Raw genomic sequence first — 22,074 nt, 5'->3', positions numbered from 1 at the left:
CCCTGTCTTGGGGTAAAGAGTGACCAGTGGATAGTACCTGGTCCTTGAGACTCTGGAGGGGCGGCCCCTGGCCGGGGTTGGGGGGAGTGCGGGGGGAACACGGGGTCAGGGACTTGGGGGGCGAGTGTCCTGACATGGACATGAGGTTCTGGACGTGTGCTGGAGCTGGATAGGAGCCAGGGTGAGGGGCCCCCTGCCCTGGGGTGTTGGCAGAGTGCGCGAGGTGGGGTCTGGCCCACGGTGAGGGCTGGGGCGGCACCCACAGCCCGCAGGGGAAGCCGGAGGAGGCAGAGCTGGCGCGTCCGGATGGGCAATTTTGGGAGAGTGGTGGCTTCAGAGGGGAAGGCGGAGGGCGAGGTCGCGCACTGCAGCTGACCGGCCACGGTCTGCTGAGGTGTCTGCTGTGCTCCAGAGGACCTGCGCTCCGTGTGCCGGCCCCGGCTATGAGTGGCGAGTGGCGGGAGGAGCGAGGAGGTGGTCAGAGAACGGGAGGGCCAGGCCCGGCCAGGTGGTGCCACCGAGACCCGGGGAGAAGCTGGAGCCTGGGAAGGAGCAGGCGCCCCTGTGGGCGGTGGGCCCCGTGTCAGCACCCAGCCCTGCAGGGGCCGTGGGGAGGGTGGGGTGCAGATGCCCGGCCAGAGGCAGAGAAAGGGAGGAAGTCAGAAATCGGGGTGGGGCAGGCTGGGGAAGCCTCCAGGGGACCTTCCCTGTGGGCCAGCGGACGCCTCCCTGGGCTGTTCCCTGGGGCTGCCTGGGGGGGTGGTGGGAGGTGCCAGCCTCCTCCTCCTCAGCTGTGGAGACAGGACAGGTGTGCCCGGTGCCCCCTCGCCAGCAGCGCAGAGGGCCCTGCTCGTCAGTGATGGTGTTTCCAGTGGCTTCTGTGTCTTTCCAGTGCAGTGGAGGTTGACTTAAATCCCAAGTTCCCTGTACCTTGGAATCTGTCCCCTTGGACCTGGAAATGCGCAGTCCGTGGTGGGGCACACGTCTGCCTTCCCGCCAGCCGTCCTGCAGGTGCCACCTCCAGGGAAGACAGTCTCTCTCCGCCCGCGGTGTGGGCTGGGTGGGGTCTGTCCTCACCAGGGCAGGGTTGTGATACTGACGGGAAACCTTCGGAGGAGACCTTTGCGGAGCTCTTCAGCAGCGTCAGAACATTGGGACATTTCACTGCTAGATGTGGAGAAAAGGAATCTTTGAAAGTTAGAAATAGAAGATTTAGTTTAAAATTAGATCAGGAGGTTGGGGAAACACAGCAGCCATCAGACTCTTGCTGAGATTGCACGTTTCTGGCGGTGAGGAGCTGTGCGTGTGTGTGAGATGTGGCGCTCAGCGTCAGGGACTTAACTAAGGACTGTGGCAGCGCAGAGCGGCATCCATACTCGGCGTCCCCTGAAAACTGTAGCTGGCAGTGCGGCACGCCGCCTGCCCGCTCAGGTGGGCTCACGCAGGTCTCCAGCCAGACGCAGGTCAGAAAGCTGGACGCAGCGTCTGGTGGCCTGGGAGGGCGCTCCCGGGGCCTCTCGGCGGCTGGCGGGCTGGTGCGGGCCCTCTGGGCGGCGCCCACCTCAGGCCGGCTGGGCCCTCGCCTGCCTCTCCACCCGCCCCAGACGCACCGGCCCCGTCAGATGCCGCCCTCGGGAGCCCCTCGGGAGCCCTGTTGCTGACGGCAGGCAGGCTGTCAGGTTCAAGCGGGCTGCCACTGCTGCGGGGAAGCAGTGCGCGCGTGCAGGTAACGTTCTGATGGTGGTGGTGGTGTAGTCGCTCAGTCGGGTCCGACTCTTGCGACCCCATGAACAGAAGAGCCTGGCAGGCTGCAGTCCGTGGGATTCTCCAGGCAAGAATACCAGAGTGGGTAGCCTGTCCCTTCTCGGGGGGAACTTCCTGACCCAGGGTCTCCTGCATTACAGGCGGTTTCTTTACTAACTGAGCTAGAAGGGAAGCCCATGTTAATGGTCCCCAAGGCTGTAAAGTGATAATAACCATCCTGAAGCCCCCCGGCCCCCTCCCACTCCTGCCTGCTTCTCTGCAGGGTCAGCATCCCAAGTGCTGTTCTCTGCTCGGCTGGGTCTGTGGTGGGCTTCATTTCTGCCCCACTTGACTGGGTATTTTTTAATACTTGCATAGAGAAAAGAGTTATCTTGTTACTTAAAAATTTACTTAAATCTGCTTTTTCTGCCCAGAGCTCAACTGCGAAGTTTCCAGAGTGCCCAGAGTCTCCTCTTACATGTAGGGTGATTCCTAAGACAGGTATCCTCAGACTCTTGAGTTTAACTTTTTTCAGTTTTAATTTGTTTCATCACTGAATCCAAGGCCTGTTAGTCTGGCAAATTATATAACGTTTTGGAGTCTATTTAAGTGAAAGATGTATGTTAAAAACATATTTGAGATTTTTGTATAACTTCGCTTTATGTGAAAGTTGAATTTCCAGAGTTTTATTTAAATGACAGGGATACAAAAATAGGGATTAGTTGTATTGGTTGACTTTTCAGTTCAGTTCAGTTGCTCGATCATGTCCAACTCTGCAACCCCATGCTCTGCAGAAAGCCAGGCTTCCCTATCCATCACCCATTCCCGGAGCTTGCTCAGACTCATGTCCACTGAGTTAGTAATGCTACCGAACCATGTTATCCTCTGTCTTCCCCTTCTCCTTTTGCCCTCAATCTTTCCCAGCATCAGGGTGTTTTCCAATGAGTCATTTCTTCAATCAGGTGGTCAAAATATTGGAGCTTCAGCTTCAGCATCAGTCCTTCCAGGGAATATTCAGGACTGATTTCCTTTAGGATGGACTGGTTGGATCTCCTTGCAGTCCAAGAGTCTTCTCCAACACCACAGTTCAAAAGCAGCAATTCTTTGGCCCTTGGCTTTCTTTACAGTACAACTTTCACAAATACACATGACTACCGGAAAAACCATAGCTTTGACTACACGGACCTTTGTCGGTAAAGCAGTTTCTCTGCTTTTTAATACGCTGTCTAGGCTTGTTGTAGCTTTTCTTCCAAGGAACAAGTGTCTTTTAATTTCATGGCTCCAGTCACCATCTGCAATGATTTTGGAGCCCAAAAAATTGTCTGTCAATGTTCTCACCCTTTCCCCGTCTATTTACCATGAAGTGAAGGGACTGGAGACCATGATCTTAGTTTTCTGAATGTTGAGCTTTAAGCCAACTTTTTCATTCTCCTCGTTCACTTTCATCAAGAGGCTCTTTAGTTCCTCTTCACTTTCTGCCATAAGGGTGGTGTCATCTGCATATCTGAGGTTATTAATATTTCTCCCAGCAGTCTTGATTCCAGCTTGTGCTTCTGGCAGCCCAGCGCTTCTCATGATGTACTCTGCATAGAAGTTAAATAAGCAGGGTGACAGTATACAGCCTTGACGTACTCCTTTTCCTATTTGGAACCAGTCTGTTGTTGCATGTCCAGTTCTAACTGTTGCTTCCTGACCTTCATACAGGTTTCTCAGGAGGCAGGTCAGGTGGTCTGGTATTCCCATCTCTTTAAGAATTTTCCAGTTTGTTGTGATCCGCACAGTCAGAGGTTTTGGCATAGTCAATAAAGCAGAAGTAGATGTTTTTCTGGAATTCTCTTGCTTTTTCCATGATCCAGTGGATGTTGGCAGTTTGATGTCTGGTTCTTCTGCCTTTAGCTTGAGCATCTGGAAGTTTTGCAGTTCATGTACTGTTGAAGCCTGGCTTGGAGAATTTTGAGCACTATTTTGCTAACGTGTGAGATGCGTGCAAGTGTGTGGTAGTTTGAACATTCTTTGGCATTGCCTTTAGTAAAATCTGTTTGTTACTGTTTTCCGTGACCATAGGAAGTTGCCTTCCAATTTTTTTGAGCATGTAGGGAAAATTCATAATAAGACGGGTTTCTTTTGCTACGTCCAGCGCCCTGCAGGTAGTAGAATAACATGGGATGTGACTCTGCGAGGTGATGTCCCTGGTTCCTGCGGCTTGTTGGTCGCTTGTCGGGTGCTTGGCCGACACCTGTCCCGAGGAGGGGATGAGCTCGGGAGATGCCGTGGCCGGCGGGGGCTCTAGCCTGAGGCCTTCCGTCCAGTGTGTGTGCAGGGCCCCACGTCACCCTGAGGACGGGGAATGGACTGCTGTGCATGGGCCTCTGGGCTGGGGAGGGCTGCCCACATGCACGAACCTGGGGCTGGGTCTCTCCTGCCTCTCGTGTGTGTGGCGGAGCGGGGCAGCCACAGACGGGGCGGGCTGGGGGCTGCCGTCCGGGGCTGCAGTGTCCCGTGCCTTCATGCGGGTGGGGTCTTGGCGTCCTCTGTACCCTTTGTTTGCTGGGAAATGGCAGCTGTGGGAGGGAGGGTTGGTCAGGCTGTGTGGCCCGGGGGAGGTGGGGGGTGGCAGGGCGTTGTGGTTGCAGCAGGACTGTGGGGTCAGCGGGACACAACAGCCCCCCACCAGCACCCCCGTCCTTCTCTGGAGCGGGTCAGCCACTCCAGCGAGTGTATCTGCCCACGTCCGTTCCGTAGCCTCTTCCATTTTACTTACTCTGTTCCACGTTTTGGTGAAGGGGTCTCAAGTGCTAGCGTGTCCACTTCACTGGGCTGGCAGTGTGTGTGCACTGGGAGAGGCGGGTCCGCTGGTGAGGGTGAGCGCGGCGTGTCGGGTGTGCGTGGGAGAGGTGGGTCCGCTGGTGAGGGTGAGCGCGGCGTGTCGGGTGTGCGCTCCGCTCCCGGAGGGGCCTGGAGGTGAGGGCAGCAGCCGTTGACGCGCCCTTGCCTGATCTCCGCTTCCAGATCCTGCAGTCCCTCTCGGCGCCGACGAAGACGCTGGAGCAGCAGGTGAACCACGGCCAGCAAGGCCCCGGGAGCGCTGTGCTGCTCGGCCAGGTGAAGGTGGCCCCGGAGCCGGCCCCGGCGCCGCAGGCCGTCCTGCACCTGCAGCCGCAGCAGCTCCTGCAGCTCCAGCAGCAGCATCTGGCGCAGCAGCCCTACCCGCCGCCTCCACCACACCCGTTCCCGCCGCCGCCGGCCCACCCGCACCAGTTCCCCCAGCAGCCTCTGCAGCGGCCCCAGCCGCCCCTGCAGCAGCAGCAGCAGCTCGCCCACCTGCAGCAGCAGCACCTACAGCACCTGCAGCGCCTGCAGCAGATGCAGCCGATGCAGCCGACGGCGCAGCCGCCCGGCCCGCCGGCCCAGGCCCTGCAGCCCCCACCACCCCAGGCGCAGGTGCAGCCCCCACTGTTCGGACACGACCCAGCGGTGGAGAGTTAGTAATGTGCATCCTTCTTTCCCTCCCCCGAAACCCTTATACCTGCTCTGAGAGCGTTTGAGGGCAGGCTAAGGATTTGTGTCAGAGTAATACATAGAAAACGGGGACCGTAGTTCAGAATCGATAGGTTTCTCGGGTGGTCTGGGCCTCCATCCATACCCTGAAGTGAACACCGGTGTCCTTGGAATGGCGGGCTGCCGCAAGGACCACTCGGAGCGCTCGGCGCCCAGACATAGACTGTGGTGGCTCCCGGTTTTGAATCATGTGATACGGGCGATCGGGTAGCTCCATTGTAGCAGCTGCTTTTGCAGGACCTTTTGCAGAGGTCCTCGACGGGTGGAGACGTCATGGGCAGGCGTGACTGACTTCATAGGTTGACACTGAGCTCTGCAGAGTGCACTTTCTCATGTTCCATGCACACGTTCACAGCGCGGGCTCTGGTTCATTTTCCTTGTGTGATTCTGTTCTAGTCCCAGAAGAAGGCTTCCTACTGGGGTGTGTGTTTGCAATCGCGGATTATCCAGAGCAGATGTCTGACAAGCAGCTGCTGGCCACCTGGAAAAGGGTGAGGGCACTAAGATACACACACCTGCACACATACACACACACACGTGTACCTACGCCTGTACTCACACTGGGTTGGCCAAGAAGCTAATTTGTTTTTTTCTGTAAGACAGCTCTGATACCGCTTAACTGACTTTAACTTCATGCAAAACAGTTTTGTTAGATTGTTCTGTGACAGCTGTCTTATCAGCTTGTATTCTTTTTAAAAGTTATCAAAATTGGTGAATTTCTGTGTAGCCATTTTAATATTGAAGATGAAAGAAACAAAGGAATATTCTTGACATATTATGCTTAATTATTTCAAGAAAGGTAAAAAAACAACTGAAAAGGAATAAAAGGGATCTTAGTGCAGCGTATGGAGAAGGTGCTGTGAGTGATCAAGTGTGCCAGAAGTGGTTTGCAAAGTTTCCTGCTAGAGGTTTCTTGCTGGACGGTGCCTCATGGCTGGGTAGACCAGTTGAAGTGGATAGTGAGCAAATCGAGACATTTGCTGAGAGCAGTCAACATTACACCGCGTGTGAGGTAGCCGACACACTGAGGACTTCCACATCCAGCACGGAGAGTGAGTTGCACCAGCTTGCCTGTGTTCATTGCTTTGATGTTTGGGTTCCACACAAGTAAAGCGAAACAAGCCTTCTTGACCTTTTTTCCACATGGAGTTCTCTATTGAAACGTAACAAAAAACGTTTTGTTTTTAAAACAAACTGTGACCAGCGATGAAAAGATACTGTACAATAATGAACAGAAGAGATTTGGGGGCAAGTGAAGTGAACTACTTCATGGGAAATAGATGGGGAAACAGTAGAAACAGTGTCAGACTTTATTTTTTGGGGCTCCAAAATCACTGCAGATGGTGACTGCAGCCATGAAATTAAAAGACGCTTACTCCTTGGAAGAAAAGTTATGACCAACCTAGATAGTATATTCAAAAGCAGAGACATTACTTTGCCGACTAAGGTCTATCTAGTCAAGGCTATGGTTTATCCTGTGGTCATGTATGGATGTGAGAGTTGGACTGTGAAGAAGGCTGAGCGCCGAAGAATTGATGCGTTTGAACTGTGGTGTTGGAGAAGACTCTTGAGAGTCCCTTGGACTGCAGGGAGATCCAACCAGTCCATTCTGCAGGAGATCAACCCTGGGATTTCTTTGGAAGGAATGATGCTAAAGCTGAAGCTCCAGTACTTTGGCCACCTCATGCGAAGAGTTGACTCATTGGAAAAGACTGTGATGCTGGGAGGGATTGGGGGCAGGCGGAGAAAGGGACGACCGAGGATGAGATGGCTGGATGGCATCACAGACTGGATGGACGGGAGTCTGAGTGAACTCCGGGAGATGGTGATGGACAGGGAGGCCTGGGGTGCTGCGATTCATGGGGTCGCAAAGAGTTGGACACGACTGAGCGACTGAGCTGAAGTGAACTGAGCTGAGCTGAAGTGAACTGAGCTGAACTGAAGTGAACTGCCACCAACCACACCAGAGAAGGTGATGCTGTGTATCTGGAGCGGGTGGAAGGGGGTCCTCTGCTGTGGCTCCACCTGGGAGACCAAACGGTTAATTCCGACAAGTACTCCTCCCGCTCAGACCAGCCGAAAGCAGCACTGCGTGAAGAGCGCCCGGAGTTAATCGACAGGAAGCTCACGCTCTTCCAGCAAGATAGCTCAGACCGCATGTTTCTTTGATGTGTGACAACCAGGCAAAAACTGGGAGAGCTTGTCGGGGAAGTTCTGATTCATCCACCATTTTCACCAAACATGGCACCTTCTAATTTCCATTTATTTCGTTCTTTACAAAATTCTCTTACTGGAGAAAAATGCTAATTCCCTAGAAGACTGTAGGCAGGCACCTGGAACAGTTGTTTGCTCAGAATGATAGGAAGTCTTGGGAGCGTGGGACTATGAAGCTGCCTGGGAAGTGGCAGCAGGCAGAGGGACGAAGCGGTGGACACGCTGTTCAGTCAAGCTCTTGGGCCGCATTAAAAATACATCTTTTATTTAAAAAATCAAAGGAATTTTTTGGCCAACCCAAGAAAGTTCTCGCTCTTTTGGTAACAGTGTTCCCCTCAGTGCCACACAACCGGGCAGCCACTGCAGTTGGGATACAAGCCGGGATGAAGAGGCTCAGAAATTCAGAAGCTGAATTCCACTTCATGCTGCTCTGCTTTCTTTCTTTCTCTTTAGAATAAAGTTTCTTAAAGGCAGCGCTTCTGGCCCCAGGGACCAGTTGGCGCTGTCTGAAACTTTTCTCACTGTCCCAGCGGGGCAGGTGCTCTTGGCATCTGGCTTGGGGGTCGGGGTGCAGCCAGCCCCCTGAGACGTGGGACGCCCACAGTGCAGAACAGCTGGTTTATCTAAAACATCCGCAGCGCCCTGTCTCAGAGAGAGGGCATCCCACTCTTCCTCCAAGTTCAGGTGAAACCGGGCTTAGCGTTCGTCTTTGCTGGGTAGTGCTGGCTGGGAAAGCCCGTGAATATAACCGATGGCTCGTTCACGCTTTGGGAAATAGACTGTGTGCATACGTGGTGGGTCTCGTGAGCTCTGTCCCTTTGGAGATCGCAAGGCCCTCTCCTCCGGGTGCAGGAGCTGACTGACCGTGGGTCTCGTGTGTGTGCAGATCATCCAGGCGCACGGAGGAGCCGTGGACCCCGCGTTCTCGAGCCGCTGCACCCACCTGCTCTGCGAGAGTCAGGTCAGCGGGCTGTTCGCACAGGTGAGGGCTCGGCTCTGCTGGGACCAGCGGGGCTCTGAGCAACGCTGGGACGGTCGTGCTTGGAAAGGACTTTCTCCCACCTCTGAAGACAGGAAGCCGCTTCTCGCTCATTTCCATCCGCCTTTGGCGTGTGGACACCTCTGTGGCCCCCGGCTTCTCTGCCCGGGAGGACCGGGGCGGAAAGGCAGGTTCCCAGTGAGAGGGAGGTGGACACCGTCTGCCCCGGCAGGGCCGCTCGCTGGCAGGTCCCCATCCTGCGGTAATTTCAGGGGCAGTTACGTTTTTGTAACTCGCTGTGTTCTCACGGGGGAAGTCTAATTCTGATGGTCGGGAGTGTCCTCTCCTTGCGTGATTGAGTTCATTTCCTGGGCTGTCAGCTTTCCTCCCTGCTGTTGCCTCTTGTTCCTGTGTAAACGGTACCAATTTCGGGTTGTGTTCAAGTTAACTGGTGACACTGTTGTAGTTTATTAGTTTAGTTGAGTGCTGAGCTCCTGAAATTCCTATATTGATAGGACTTCCAACAGAAGCGACCTTGTAGTTACAGCCTTGCAGTTCTGTGTGTCACCTGCGGTAAAGCCCCCAGCGACCGGCCCGTACTGTTGTGTTCGCAGGCAATAAAGGAGAGGAAGAGGTGTGTCACGGCGCACTGGCTGAACACAGTCCTGAAGAAGAAGAAGCTGGTGCCGCCCCATCGGGCCCTGCACTTCCCCGTGGCCTTCCCCCCGGGGGGCAAGCCGTGCTCCCAGCACGTAAGGCTCCCCCGCCTCCCTGCACGGAATAAGCACCTTGTTTCCTTCTCTGTCCCCCTGTAACAGTCACGGCTTCCTGACATTTAACGGGTTCTCCCGCATCTCGGACACTGTTTAATAAATGCCTGCTCCCTGGTGGCCCTGACGGTAAAGCGTCTGCCCACAGTGCGGGAGGCCCGGGTTCGATCCCTGGGTTGGAAAGATGCCTGGAGAAGGAAATGGCAACCCACTCCAGTATCCTTTTCTGGAAAATCCCATGGATGGAGGAGCCTGGAGGGCTACAGCCTGTGGGGTCTCAAAGAGTCAGACACGACTGAGCGACTTCAGTCACTTTACAGCTAAGTTTGTGACACCAGGAGTGGCCACAGCCGGCCAGACGTGATCTCCTGTCGGTTCTCCTGGTCAGATAAGCCCAAAACCGGGGTCAGTAAGAACTGACTGATATGCCTAGGTAGCTCTGTTACTGCGATCGGAGCAGTGTCGAGCTGACACAGGGAAGCGTTCCCCTTTGGTGTGTGTGCTTCCTGTCCCCCTGGGTGGCTCGTGTGCAGCATCGTCGCCAGTAACAGCATTCCCAGAGGCCGTGTCACCAACGTGCCCGTCAGTGCTGGAGGAGGAACGGATCCGCGCCTGTCTCAGCAGAGCTAACGGAGGAGAGCCACGTCAGGCGGGTTAACCCATCATGCCCTCTCGACCTCACTGGGCCTTTCCCCCCAGATCATCTCTGTGACGGGGTTCGTCGACAACGACAGGGACGACCTGAAGCTGATGGCGTACCTGGCGGGCGCCAAGTACACAGGCTACCTGTGCCGCAGCAACACCATCCTCATCTGCAGAGAGTAAGCGTGGCGCCGCCACGGCCACCCTCAGCCCGCACGCCCCGCCCGGGTCCCTCGGTCAGCCGGGTTCCCTCTGTGCCTGCACGGCGCCGCCCGGGTCCCTCGGTCAGCTGGGGCTCCCTCGGTCAGCCGGGGTTTCATCTGGGCCCGTGCAGCCCTGCCTCGGGTCTCTCGGTCAGCCGGGGCTCCGTCTGGGCCCGCACACCCCACCCCGGGTCCCTCGGTCAGCCGGGGCTCCCTCGGTCAGCCAGGTTCCATCTGGGCCAGTGCAGCCCCGCCTCGGGTCCCTTGGTCAGCTGGGTTCCCTCTGTGCCTGCACGGCGCCGCCCGGGTCCCTCGGTCAGCCAGGTTCCATCTGGGCCCGTGCAGCCCCGCCTCGGGTCCCTCCGTCAGCCGGGTTCCGTCTGTGCCTGCATGCGCCGCCCGGGTCCCTCGGTCAACCGGGGCTCCGTCTGGGCCCGCACACCCCGCCCTGGGTCCCTCCGTCAGCCGGGGCTGCCTCGGTCAGCCAGGTTCCATCTGGGCCCGTGCAGCCCCGCCTTGGGTCCCTCGGTCAGCTGGGTTCCGTCTGGGCCTGCACAGCGCCACTCCGGTTCCCTTGGTCTGTCCGAGTTCTGGGGTGGACGTCACAGAGTCTGTTGACAGAATGGCAGTGATGTTGGTGGCGATGCTAGCAGGGGAATGAAACGGGATGATTCAGGAGGCTGCAGTCAGACTAGGTGGTGGTGCTGAGCTGACAGCCGGCCCAGTGGTGGCCTCGCGTCGCGGGGATGCCTCCTTACAGCCCGGCCAGCTCTGCAGACCCATCCCTGCCGTGTCCAGTGTGAGCAAGTGTGGGCTGGCTTGTGTTAACAGAAGTATAAGTTTGAACACCAATAAGGCTAATGAGTGTGTTTTCTCTCCTCTCCTCCCCTGCCACCCCCCACAACAAAAAAGACCGACTGGTTTAAAGTACGAGAAGGCCAAAGAGTGGCGGATCCCGTGCGTGAACGCCCAGTGGCTGGGGGACATCCTGCTGGGGAACTTCGAGGCCCTGCGGCAGACGCAGTACGGCCGCTACACCGCCTTCGGCCTGCAGGACCCCTTCGCCCCGACCCCGCAGCTGGTGTTGAACCTTCTGGGTAAGCAGGCAGCTCCCCGTGGCCGCGGGCTGGCGCTGCAGGCGCTGCTCTTGGCTTCAGAGTGTTGTCGGTTTTCGTCTCATCTCCTGCTTCCTCTGGGTGCTGTCTTTTCTGTGCCGCCCTGACTGTGCTCCAGGCGGCCCCTCCAGGGAGTGGTCGCTCCCAACTGCTAGAACACGCGCTGCCATGAGGGGGCCCATCCAGCTCTGGTCCTAATGGCCTCAGTCGCAAGAAAGCCCTCCCTGGTTTGATCCGCGGTCTGCCTGCTTCCCTGGGACAGACCTGGGTGTAATGTCCGCTCTGAAGCCGTGGTGCAGGTGGCAGGCCCTTCCTTGGTGACACGTGTCCTTGAGGGCCCGGCTGGGCCGCCGCCCCCACGCGCTGCGCTCATCACAGACGGTTTCTTGGACGCCAGAGCCCCCGAGAACGGGGCTCCCAGAACGGTCTGGGGTGCAGCGCACGCGGGCGGGCGGTGCCTGCACTGGGCCACGGGCAGGTAGTTTGCTCGGGTTTGTCTCACATGGAACCCTTGGCCCCTGCCAGGCTTCCCTGTAAACTCAGGAATAGTCCTAACAGCTCCCTTCCTGGAGGCCGTCCCCTGAGCCTCTGCGTGTCCAGGATGACCTGCACCTGGAGAGGCCTCTCATTTCTGCTGTTACTGACACACCTCCATTTTTAATTGTTTTTCTATGGGAATATGGTTGATTTACAATGTTGTGCTAGTTCAGGGGTGCAGCGAAGTGAATCAATCATACTTGTATCTCTTTTTTGGGTCTTTTCCCATGCAGCTATAACAGAGTATTGAGTAGAGTCCCCTGTGCTGTGTGGCAGGTGCTTATTGTTAATCTGTTTCATATATAATAGTGTGTAGGGGTCCTGAAAAGGCTTTTCTGTTGATTATGGGTCCTTTCTTTACACAGTATTTCTGAACGGTAACCTGTCTTCTCTCTGCAGATGCTTGGAGAGTTCCATTGAAAGTGTCAGCAGAGTTGTTGATGGTATGTCAAGTTGGTCACCCCGCTGTGGCGTTACTGTGTTACGAAGAAGGAGGGCTATGTTTGTGTCTGTAACTAACGTAGTAATCGGCCGTCATGACAGATGAGGGCTGAATCATCTCGCCTGTCGTTAGCTGTTTGGTGCACCCTTTTTCCTCTTCATTAATGATACTGGGAGTTCCTTATTCACACACACGTTAGCCCCGTGACTTCTTCAGAGAGCTGCGAAGGTTTGCAGAGCAGAAGAGAGGGTGATCGTGTGTTTCCGTGGGGTTTGGGAGGCAGGAACTGGGGCACCGGCGCGTCAGCCCTGGCCGCAGCTCCTCGCCGTGGCGGCGGGCTTGTAGCCCGTGGGCTGGGATCTCTGGTGGGCTGCCTTCGGGTGGGCTGTTCTGCACTGGAGCACCAGGGGTTGGTTGGTAGGAATAAGTAAGGGCTGCCCTTCACTCAGGGTGGCGGTGACACCGCCACCCTCACCTCAGGTGGAGAGGCGGTTGCTTCCGGTAGCAGGTAAATGAGTGTGCTGTGGGAGAAGGTCTGCATTAGAGGCCAGGGCAAGGCTGGCTGTGGGGGCCTCAGGCACCGGCTCCTCTCTGGGCTCGGCGTCTCTGCAGGTCAGGGCCTCCAACTGGTGTTAGGAGCGCGGGCACCGTGCCCAGGTCCTGGAGTGGCCGTCAGAGGCCTGCCTTCGCCTCCAGAGTGCTGTGACCTGACCGTCCTGCACCCTCAGAGGGGAACCTCCGTCTTTCTGGAGGGATGTGATTGCAATCATTATGTTTCCCAAATTCCATTGAGACACAAAAAATATTTGAAGTAAAAAGTGTTTTGAAAAGTTCAAGGTTGAGGATTAAATCTATTATAGGAGCTGAGAGGGGGTGAAGACGTCGTAAAGTGCCGTTGGGTCAGGTGAACAGGGAGGGTGGCCAGGGCTCCCTGGGCAGCTCGCGGTGCCCGTAGTCTCTGCCGGTTGTGCAGCGGGGAGCGTTTCTTGTGTGAGGTGAGGTGGCTAGAAAGCGCTCAGAAGCTGCTGTGTTACTGGGGAGGCTGACTAAGGTAAATCGTCCTTTAATTACAGGGTGTAAGACTACCTCCCAAACCGAAGCAGAATGAAGTAACTAATATCCAGCCTTCTTCCAAAAGAGCCAGGTAGGAAGAATCACCTTGTTTTTTTAAGGCTGATGGTCTTTCCCAGTATGTTCTAGGAAATGGTGGCAGTCGGGATTTTCACTTGGAAGGGCTTCCCCGCTGACACTGGTGCTGAGGAATCTGCCTGCTGATGCAGCGGGCATAAGAGGCATGGGTGCAGTCCCCGGGTCGGGAAGATGCCCTGCAGGAGGGCATGGCTGCACGCTCCAGTGTTCCTGCCTGGAGAAGCCCGTGGGCAGAGGAGTCTGGTGGGCTGCAGTCCATGGGGTCACAGAGAGTCGGACATGACTGAGCAACTGAACTACCAGGACTTGGAAGGATCTGCTGCTTGCTTGCCTCGCAGCTGTATTGTGACAGCTTTTGTTTCATTGCTGGAGACAAACGGGGAATAGACAGTGTCTTTTCCTTTCTTATTTAAAAAAATACCAGTCCAATCTTCTTTATCTTTTCCCTCTCTCTCTGGAACCCCTGTTCTGGGAAATGATCTGCTGTGGTGGGACGGGGCGGGGGTATTGGAGCCCAGCTCCGGGCTTCCGCAGTGTGTGCCTGGGAGCCGCGCCGGGAGGGGCGGAGCCGCGCCGGGGGGGGCGGAGCCGCGCCGGGGGGGGCGGAGCCGCGCCGGGGGGGGCGGAGCCGCGCCGGGGGGGGGCGGAGCCGCGCCCCCACACTTGTCTGGTCTGCCTGCTGAAGTTGAGCCGGCGCGGCCGTGCTGAGGGTCTTTGTCTCCTCAGCCACCCAGGCTGGGGATCGTTGGATTCTTTAGTAAAAGCCTAATTATGTGACTGTATCTATCATTAAAATGCTGCAGGTTTTTTAATTTAATAGACTGTCTCAAATATAACCTAAAAATAGGATTTGAAAAAATGTAAGGAAAGGGAAAAAAGTTTAATATAAAATGTGTGCTTGAGTCAACCAGCTTTGTCCTGCGTCAGAGCTTCTGGGTCGAGATGGGGCCTGTGGGAGGCGGTGGGGGGCTGGGACCACAGGGGCCCCTGGGAGCCCCCGCTCCTGCCCTCAAAGACCCCCAGGGCCAGTGCGGGCTGGGGGTGGGAGGGGTGCTGGGTGAGAGCCCTTTGGGGTGACTTTGTGTAAATGGTGGGGAAGAAAGAGCAGATGAGCCACTGCGCTTTCCCTTTAAGGAAAGAGAACCACTCACAGGTAAAGCTCTCAGGGCCTCTTAAAGCTGTTGAAACCCCTTGTTTGGTAAAGAACACATCAGGGAAGTAATAGCCGTTCTCTGTTTCATAGGATCGAAGATATTCCACCTCCCACCAAGAAGTTAACCCCGGAACTGACCCCTTTTGTGCTTTTCACTGGATTTGAGCCTCTTCAAGTTCAGCAGTACATAAAGGTGACCTTTCCTTCTGTTTTGCATAAGGACTTCTAGGAATGTTCCTTGCTGTGTCTGTTTGCTTTAGGCTAGCTGTCTCTAAGCTAACGCGTAGTCAGGAGTAGCCTGCTGTAGCAGCGTCCATGGTGTGTGCTTATTGTGTCGTTGTGACGCCTTCGCCTTCCCGCCTCCTCTTGCTGCAGCTTCCTCCTCAGATGTGTGCTTTCTTGTTAGGACGACTCAGGCGAGGAGGCCAAGAGCAGTCTTGTAATCACACGTTAGCAAAGCCGCACAAATCCCATTTTCATAAGGACTCCAGCTCACGAGAGCAGCTGTGCCCCTCCAGGTTTCCTGAATGAACCCACCATCTTCTCAAGACCTGTTCCCTGGAGTGTGGCGGGCTCAGGGCTCAGCAGTGTATTTGTATTTATTTACATACATGCACTTCTGGAAGTAACACCAGGAGGGATTGTGGGCTTGTCTTTTGTTATGTGGCTGTCTGGGGAGGGGATGGTTAAAGTATAGTTGACCTGTATCACGGATTCAAACATTTCCCTTTATTTTTTTAAGGAAAAGAAACAATTATAAGTGCTACTATAAAATTCTTGTTTTACTTTTAAGATTGGGCGTAAAGAGATCAGCTCTACATGTCTATGTCTTAGGTCGGTTTTTGTGTCGTCATTTCTTAGAGACCATGTCTTAACGTGCCTCACCAGCACTCACTTGGGCGTGTGCCGGGGTCCTGCCCTGGTGGATCCAGGGAATTCGAAGGGGAAATGGCATAGGCGAGGAAAAACTTATTTATTTAGAAATATAAAAGATTAGATTAGGAAGAAATAGTGTAGTAGGAAAATTAGTGGAGAAAAAAAGGCTGAATAACTTGGTTTACGTGGAAAACCAATAAAACTTCAGGACAAGAAGTTTGCACCATCTACGTTAGGCCGCCGGCGTCCATTTGAATAGTGGAGAGTGCCCCGCCTCGGGCTCCCTCTCTCATGGATCTTAGCAGCCAGGGCAAGTAAGTAGACATGGCGAGCCTCCATGCCCCAGATGGCAATTCAGCCAGAAAATAGAGTAAGAAAAGAAGACACGGGGGAAACCAGTCTTTCCAATGACTGGCTCCTCCTCTATTGTCCGGAAAGGCATTATATACCTTTTGATTGTACGTAGAGATCAATGGATAATACAAAATTATGCAGCGGCAGCAGCCCTGACTCTTATCGAGACCAGGCTCTCTCTCTGCGTACCTAGCTGTATACACAAGTCTTAGGTGATTTACATCATCTTCTGGCCAGAGGGCCAGTTAACATTTTACAGCCCTTTTCTGATAAGTGTAATAGTGTTGTTCTTCCCAAAGTCTGGTGCCACTCTGAGAAAGCACTAAATAAAGTTACATTCTTACATAGCAAGGACACAACAATTCATAACAAGGAAAAGGCGTACAGTGATTTATAACAAAGAGAAAATCAATTAACTCAAAAGTCTAGTATTGCTAACATCAAAACTACTATATTCCTTTTTCTATATCCCAGTTACATTGATTAATATCCTTCAGGTGCCTAAAAGATAAAGGATATGGAGGCTTGGCGGCAAACATTAACTCAACAAACTCTTCACCAAACTAATTATTAGTTCCAGAAGGCTCTATATCTTTAAGATGTTTTAAGCTTCGTGCCTCTCACAGTTGGGGGCTGTAAAGAATCCACAAATTGTAAAGTTGGGCAGACCGGTCAGATAAGTTAGAAAGCCATCAAAGGGGTTAAGCCGAGACATTCTTTTTATACGCAGGAGACTGTTCACTGGAGCTCTGAGTTAACTCTGCAGAGAAAGGTGGTGGTGTCAGGAGAGTGCAGTATAGCACACAGCAAACAGGCAGATTTTGGTTTCGGGGGAGATGCTCAGACAGAGGACCCCTCGAGACCTGACTCGCCTTGCCCGTCAGGCCTCTCCGCATGACCTTGTCATGGGTGGGACCTCCCGTGCTGGCTCCCGGCGGGCGTGGGCGGCCTGGGGCCTCTACAGACGTCCTGCTTCTCACGGGGTGCCCCCCGGGGTCCGGTGGAGGGCCCGCTTTACTCCTGACTTGTGCAGCACTGATGAGGGAGATGCTCACTGTCGCTCCCAGGCTCTGCCTTGCTCGCACGGTGGCGTGGGTCTGGCTTCACCGTTTTCCGCGGCCCAGAGCCCCATTCACGGTCTAGACAGGTCCCAGCTGCGGGCGGGCGGGTGGCTCTGCAGACAGGGTTGTCTGACGCCTGCTCTGTGTTCCCGGCCTGCAGAAGCTCTACATCCTGGGCGGGGAGGTCGCCGAGTCTGCACAGAAGTGCACCCACCTCATCGCCAGCAAAGTGACACGGACGGTCAAGTTCCTGACAGCCATTTCTGTGGTGAAGCACATCGTCACCCCTGAGTGGCTGGAGGAGTGCTTCAAGTGCCAGAAGTTCATTGGTAAGGGGCCGAGCTGCACCTCGAGGACTGGGTGCCCAGTTAGGAGGGGTTTGCCTTGAATCTGTCCCCGTTTTCATCCCAGCAAACACCGAGTTCATTTTTTAAGTCTGTGAATTATAACAGATTCTCTCATGTCTCAGCGTGAAATTTGGTGCCTTTGCGTCTTGCTGTGAAATAGGAAGGCCGTGGTGATGGGGGACGTGCCAGGGAAGAGCTCTGTGGCCCTGCCCTGCTGCTTCCTGACGGTTCGTCCTCTCTGCTACGCTGGCTGTCGAGCAGGGTTCCAGGTGTGGGGTGGTGGACGGAGCAGGGCCAGGGCGGCAGGAGCGTCTTGGGAATACGGGACACGCGGCCTGAGGGTCAGTGCGGGGCACCCCCCCGCCCAGGGCAGGCAGGGCATCTGTGGTGGGACCGTCTCTCTGCTGCTGCGTGCCCCCTGCACGCCTCCTGCCGGAGGCTGCACAGGGCGGACCTGTGCTTGGGTGGTGTCCACGGTGGTCCCCTCTCCGCCCCGCCTGCTCTCGAGTCGTCTGTGGGGAGCGCTTTGAAGTCTGCCCTGGCCACTGGCCCCGCGGCCGACTCCCATTTATCCCATGTCCTCACGTCTCCTTGCCATCTCGTCACCGTCCCCACGTCGCCTGCTGTGCCAGTGGCCGCCGGCCAGGCTGGCCCTGGTGTCCTCTCCGCTCTTGCCGCCAGTCGTGGCCTCCTGGTGGCTTTGGCGAAACAGGCGTGCCCTGGGCCTGCCTTAGGCTTCTCTGCCCTGACGCCGGTGCCAGCGTGTCCAAGAGACCCCCACCACCCCCGGTTCCGCAGGGCAGACTGGGAGCTGACGGCGCAGGCCCATGGGCTCTGGCTGTGCCGAGCCGACTCCCACGGTGCGTCTCGTGCCCGTCCATCCCCTGCCAGTCCTGCAACACAGGCTCAGGCACGCCTCTGCCTTCCCGCGTCTGGGCTCCAGCAGCGAGATGCCTGCTCCCCATGTCCTAAACGCACCAGCTCCCAGGACGAGTCCCCTGTGCGGAGGCAGCCCCCGACGGCCAGCCCTGCAGCACGGCCCCCGCCGGGGCTCTGGCAGCTTTAACGCTGGGCGCTTCCAGCTGTGGGGGACGGGCGTTTCGACATTCTGTATTCGTCTTTACATAGTTTGAGACGCCAGTTGTGTAGGTTCTTTCTTTCTGGAATACACATGCCATTTGCGCTGCTGTGGGAGGTTTGATTTTCAAGTTGACTCGTGCCACAACTCCGCAGAGAAGGCAATGGCAACCCACTCCAGTACTCTTGCCTGGAGAATCCCATGGACGGAGGAGCCTGGTAGGCTGCAGTCCATGGGGTCGCGACGAGTCGGACACGACTAAGCGACTTCACTTTCACTTTTCACTTTCCTGCATTGGAGAAGGAAATGGCAACCCACTCCAGTGTTCTTGCCTGGAGAATCCCAGGGACGGCAGAGCCTGGTGGGCTGCCCACTATGGGGTCGCACAGAGTCGGACACGACTGAAGTGACTTCCCTTTCACTTTTCACTTTCATGCATTGGAGAAGGAAATGGTGACCCACTCCAGTGTTCTTGCCTGGAGAATCCCAGGGACGGGGGAGTCTGGTGGGCTGCCGTCTGTGGGGTCGCACAGAGTCGGACACGACTGAAGCGACTTAGCAGCAGCAGCACAACTCTGACCAAGTTGATGTGACTCTAGCTGCTCCTCTTAGAAATCCAGGGTTGTCGTAGCCACTGTGTTCCTTTCAGAGTCCTCTCTCCTTACCCACGGACTGCTTCCTCTCCTGCGTCACAGCTCTTCAGTAGGCCCAGCAACGTTCATCCTGCTGTAGACGCTAAGATTTCAGATATATCCCTTGATTCAAGTATATCACTTCATGCATGACAGTACTTCTTTGTTCATTTTTTAACTTCACTTTTAAGACATTATTCTCTTCTTTCACCGAGTGTAATGCCTTCTTTTTAAGGTGTTGTCTTGAGAAGAGAAGGGTGAGTGACGGACCCAGCGTGTGGACCGTCGGCCCTACAGCGTGTCACCTGACTCAGCCCGACCCTGGACTGTTTGGTTACGATGATGAAATGAAACGCTTTTCTGAACGAGATGTATTCATAAGATTAAAACATTTTGTGATCTTTACTTTTTGACAAATTAGGTATTATTTAAAAATTCTTGGATCTTCAAGATCTGGTAGAACCATTCTTTGTAAATTGCTGTACATGTTTGTATATAAAAGGGACTTGTTTCTGGTACATCTGTAAACTATTGACTCTCGCCTGGAGTCCAGTGGCTCTGAACTCCCTGGTCCCTGGGAGCACACGCCGGCTGTGAAGCTGGTTCCCGGGCTGTCCCTCTGCACAGGCGCCCTTCACCTGGGTGTGGGTGGGGGCGCTGTGGCCCCTCAACAGTGTAAAGTTACAGCTCGGGGTGGGGAGCCGTCCAGGGGTGAGAGGAGGGTCCACGGCTTTCGGGTCATTTGTTCCTAAAAGCTAAGAAACCCTGGTCCAGGAGGAAGAGTGTCTTTGGCCTGGCTGTTTTTGGGAGGAAAGGAACTGAAATATGGTCGGGGAGACTTACTCATTCACAGGTTTCTCCCGGGGCGCCTGGAGCCAGTCGCACACGCTGTACCCCAGCGCCAGGCCCTCTCTGAGGCCATGCTGTCTTCCTTTTCAGACGAGCAGAACTACCTCCTCCGAGACGCGGAGGCTGAAGTGCTTTTCTCCTTCAGTCTGGAGGAGTCCTTGAGGAGGGCCCACGCTACTCCGCTCTTCAAGGTATGCCTGGACGGGAGCTCAGCTCAGCTGCTGTGGCCGTGTGGCCGCGACAAAGTGGGCGGCTCACCCCCAGAGAGCCGGGTGCTCCCTTCTCCCCTGCGCAGTTGGGCCTCCTCCAGGGTGTGTTCCAGGGCTCAGAATCGATATGGAGAGAGATGCATTACACATAACCTGGGTTCAAAGAGTATGTTATGAATAATTTGTAAGAGATTTAAATTTTTTTGCTTTAAGCAACTCTATTCTCATAAAACGTTTATTCAGCTGGAAAATGGAGACCATTCTTGAGAAAATATTAACTGAATATGTGTCTAATAATTCTAGACTACAGTGTTTAAATGTTTCTAAGATAGAACAGTTTGGAAAATTTTTTTGTATCAAACAGTGGCTTAGTAGATTAATAAGGTAATCAGTTTTTTTTCTTAACTCTTTTAAGGAGCCAACTTAGGAATCAAAAGAGATGTATAGTACTGAGCTAAGAGTACATTACCTAAAATAGTCTGTTATTCTAAATGTTTGAGAAGTTTAACACAAAATGTTACTTTTGGTACAGTTAAGAGTTAAGGGTGTTGGAAAATTTTAACCATAATAAATCATTTTGTACTCCATCTGAGCTTTGGAAATTGTGAAAAATGTTCTTATTCTGGCTTTTACCACAGAATACCTCATGTCTTACAGGGATTAAAGTCCTAGTCACTTTTAATAATTATAGGTCACACCTAGCACATGAGGGTGCTTGTTTCTGAAATGCCATGTCTGGGTTCTGCCAGGCCCACTTCATGTGGGGGACTAGGGGGGTCTAGGACCGTTTAGCTCTGTGAATTTAGGCATTTTGTCAAACTTTTGGGGTAGAAGGAGAAATTACACATGCTGACAATTCAGTTTAAAACCAGTACACGTATCCTCATTTTTAGGCGAAATACTTTTACATCACCCCTGGGATCTGCCCGAGTCTGTCAACCATGAGAGCAATTGTGGAGTGCGCAGGAGGCAAAGTGCTGTCTAAGCAGCCGTCTTTCCGGAAACTCGTGGAACATAAGCAGAATAAGGTGCGCAGGAGTGGGGCGCTGCTGGGTGTCAGTGTCGTGCACGAGGCTCAGTAACCAAGGAGCTGCTTTTCTTTTCCTTAGAGTTTGTCAGAAATAATCTTGATATCCTGTGAAAATGACCTTCACTTGTGTCGAGAGTATTTTGCCAGAGGAATAGGTACGTTCATTGCTCTGCTGCGCGTCGGCATGGGTGCGGGCAGGTCCTCATTGCTGCGCGTCGGCATGGGTGCGGGCAGGTCCTCGTTGCTCTGCCGCGTGTCGGCATGGGTGCGGGCAGGTGCGTCCGTTTGACGGGTTTTTTCTTTGTTCCTGGCAGATGTTCACAATGCCGAGTTTGTTCTCACTGGAGTGCTCACTCAGACACTGGACTACGAGTCATATCCTTTGGGAAGGTGGTGGGTGGGCCCCTCTCAGTGCTCCGGGAGCCCCCAGGCTAGGGCACACTGCCAGGGCTAGTGGTGGAGCCGCTGGGAGGCCCGCTGAACCCCGTAGGCTGTCTTTTAGAGTAGGCGCTCCCACATCTCCAGGCTCTCTGCTGCCCTCCGTGTTTCTGTCCAAAAGCCCATTCTGCACTGCCTTTCCTTGCGGAAGGAAGACTTGGTGTAAAGCTCGCCTGAGCCGTCTGTGGGTGACCCTTCGGGCCTCTCCTTGCGTCTACAGCCTGAGAGTAGCTGTGTCGTCCTGCTGCGGGTGGAGGCCTGGGCCGCAGGGCCTGGCAGGTGCTCTGCAGGGGAAGGCAGGGCCTGGTTTCCAGAGCGGGGCTTCGGGCACTGGGACTCTGTGTCCGCATGTGGCCGTGCTGGATGTGGGCCTGGTCTGCGCTGCTGTGGGTTGTTTTCCTCAACACGCCTACATATAAGTTCAACTGACGCCCCTGCGCCGCTCCCAGGAGCCGCGGCCTACCCCGGCCGCGCCTGCGGACGCCCTTGTTTTCCAGCTGCTTTCTTCGGGACAAGCGTTTTTAAAGCAGGAAGACAAATATATTAAATATGTTGCATCTTATTTAAGATGTCTAATTTTATTCTGAGGAAACATAAATTATGTTTTGTATTATACGACTTTTAAGAGCCCACATTAGGTTTTATGATTCATTTGCCAGGTTTTTAACTGTTTTCACAACACTGTTAATGGAACT

At 54.6% G+C, this 22,074-nt stretch overlaps 1 protein-coding gene across 1 annotated transcript in view; it reads left to right on the top strand.

Moving 5' to 3' along the window:
* Nucleotides 1–21,395, top strand: part of PAXIP1 (PAX interacting protein 1) — a 43,069-nt gene extending 21,674 nt beyond the window's left edge. Inside the window, exons 7-20 of the mRNA XM_068972467.1 lie at nucleotides 4,753–5,224; nucleotides 5,698–5,792; nucleotides 8,402–8,497; nucleotides 9,109–9,246; nucleotides 9,964–10,085; nucleotides 11,022–11,206; nucleotides 12,161–12,204; nucleotides 13,277–13,347; nucleotides 14,596–14,698; nucleotides 16,957–17,125; nucleotides 19,793–19,893; nucleotides 20,805–20,939; nucleotides 21,021–21,096; nucleotides 21,256–21,395. Of these exons, the coding sequence (XP_068828568.1) occupies nucleotides 4,753–5,224; nucleotides 5,698–5,792; nucleotides 8,402–8,497; nucleotides 9,109–9,246; nucleotides 9,964–10,085; nucleotides 11,022–11,206; nucleotides 12,161–12,204; nucleotides 13,277–13,347; nucleotides 14,596–14,698; nucleotides 16,957–17,125; nucleotides 19,793–19,893; nucleotides 20,805–20,939; nucleotides 21,021–21,096; nucleotides 21,256–21,395 (1,947 nt within the window). The remainder of the gene's footprint in view (nucleotides 1–4,752; nucleotides 5,225–5,697; nucleotides 5,793–8,401; nucleotides 8,498–9,108; nucleotides 9,247–9,963; nucleotides 10,086–11,021; nucleotides 11,207–12,160; nucleotides 12,205–13,276; nucleotides 13,348–14,595; nucleotides 14,699–16,956; nucleotides 17,126–19,792; nucleotides 19,894–20,804; nucleotides 20,940–21,020; nucleotides 21,097–21,255) is intronic.
* The last annotated feature ends 679 nt before the right edge of the window (nucleotides 21,396–22,074 follow it).

This window comes from Capricornis sumatraensis, chromosome 5, assembly GCF_032405125.1.
Source record: "Capricornis sumatraensis isolate serow.1 chromosome 5, serow.2, whole genome shotgun sequence".
Lineage (NCBI taxonomy): Eukaryota > Metazoa > Chordata > Mammalia > Artiodactyla > Bovidae > Capricornis > Capricornis sumatraensis.
Note: the sequence above shows the minus strand (reverse complement) of the source record. Positions and strands in the feature narration are given on the sequence as shown.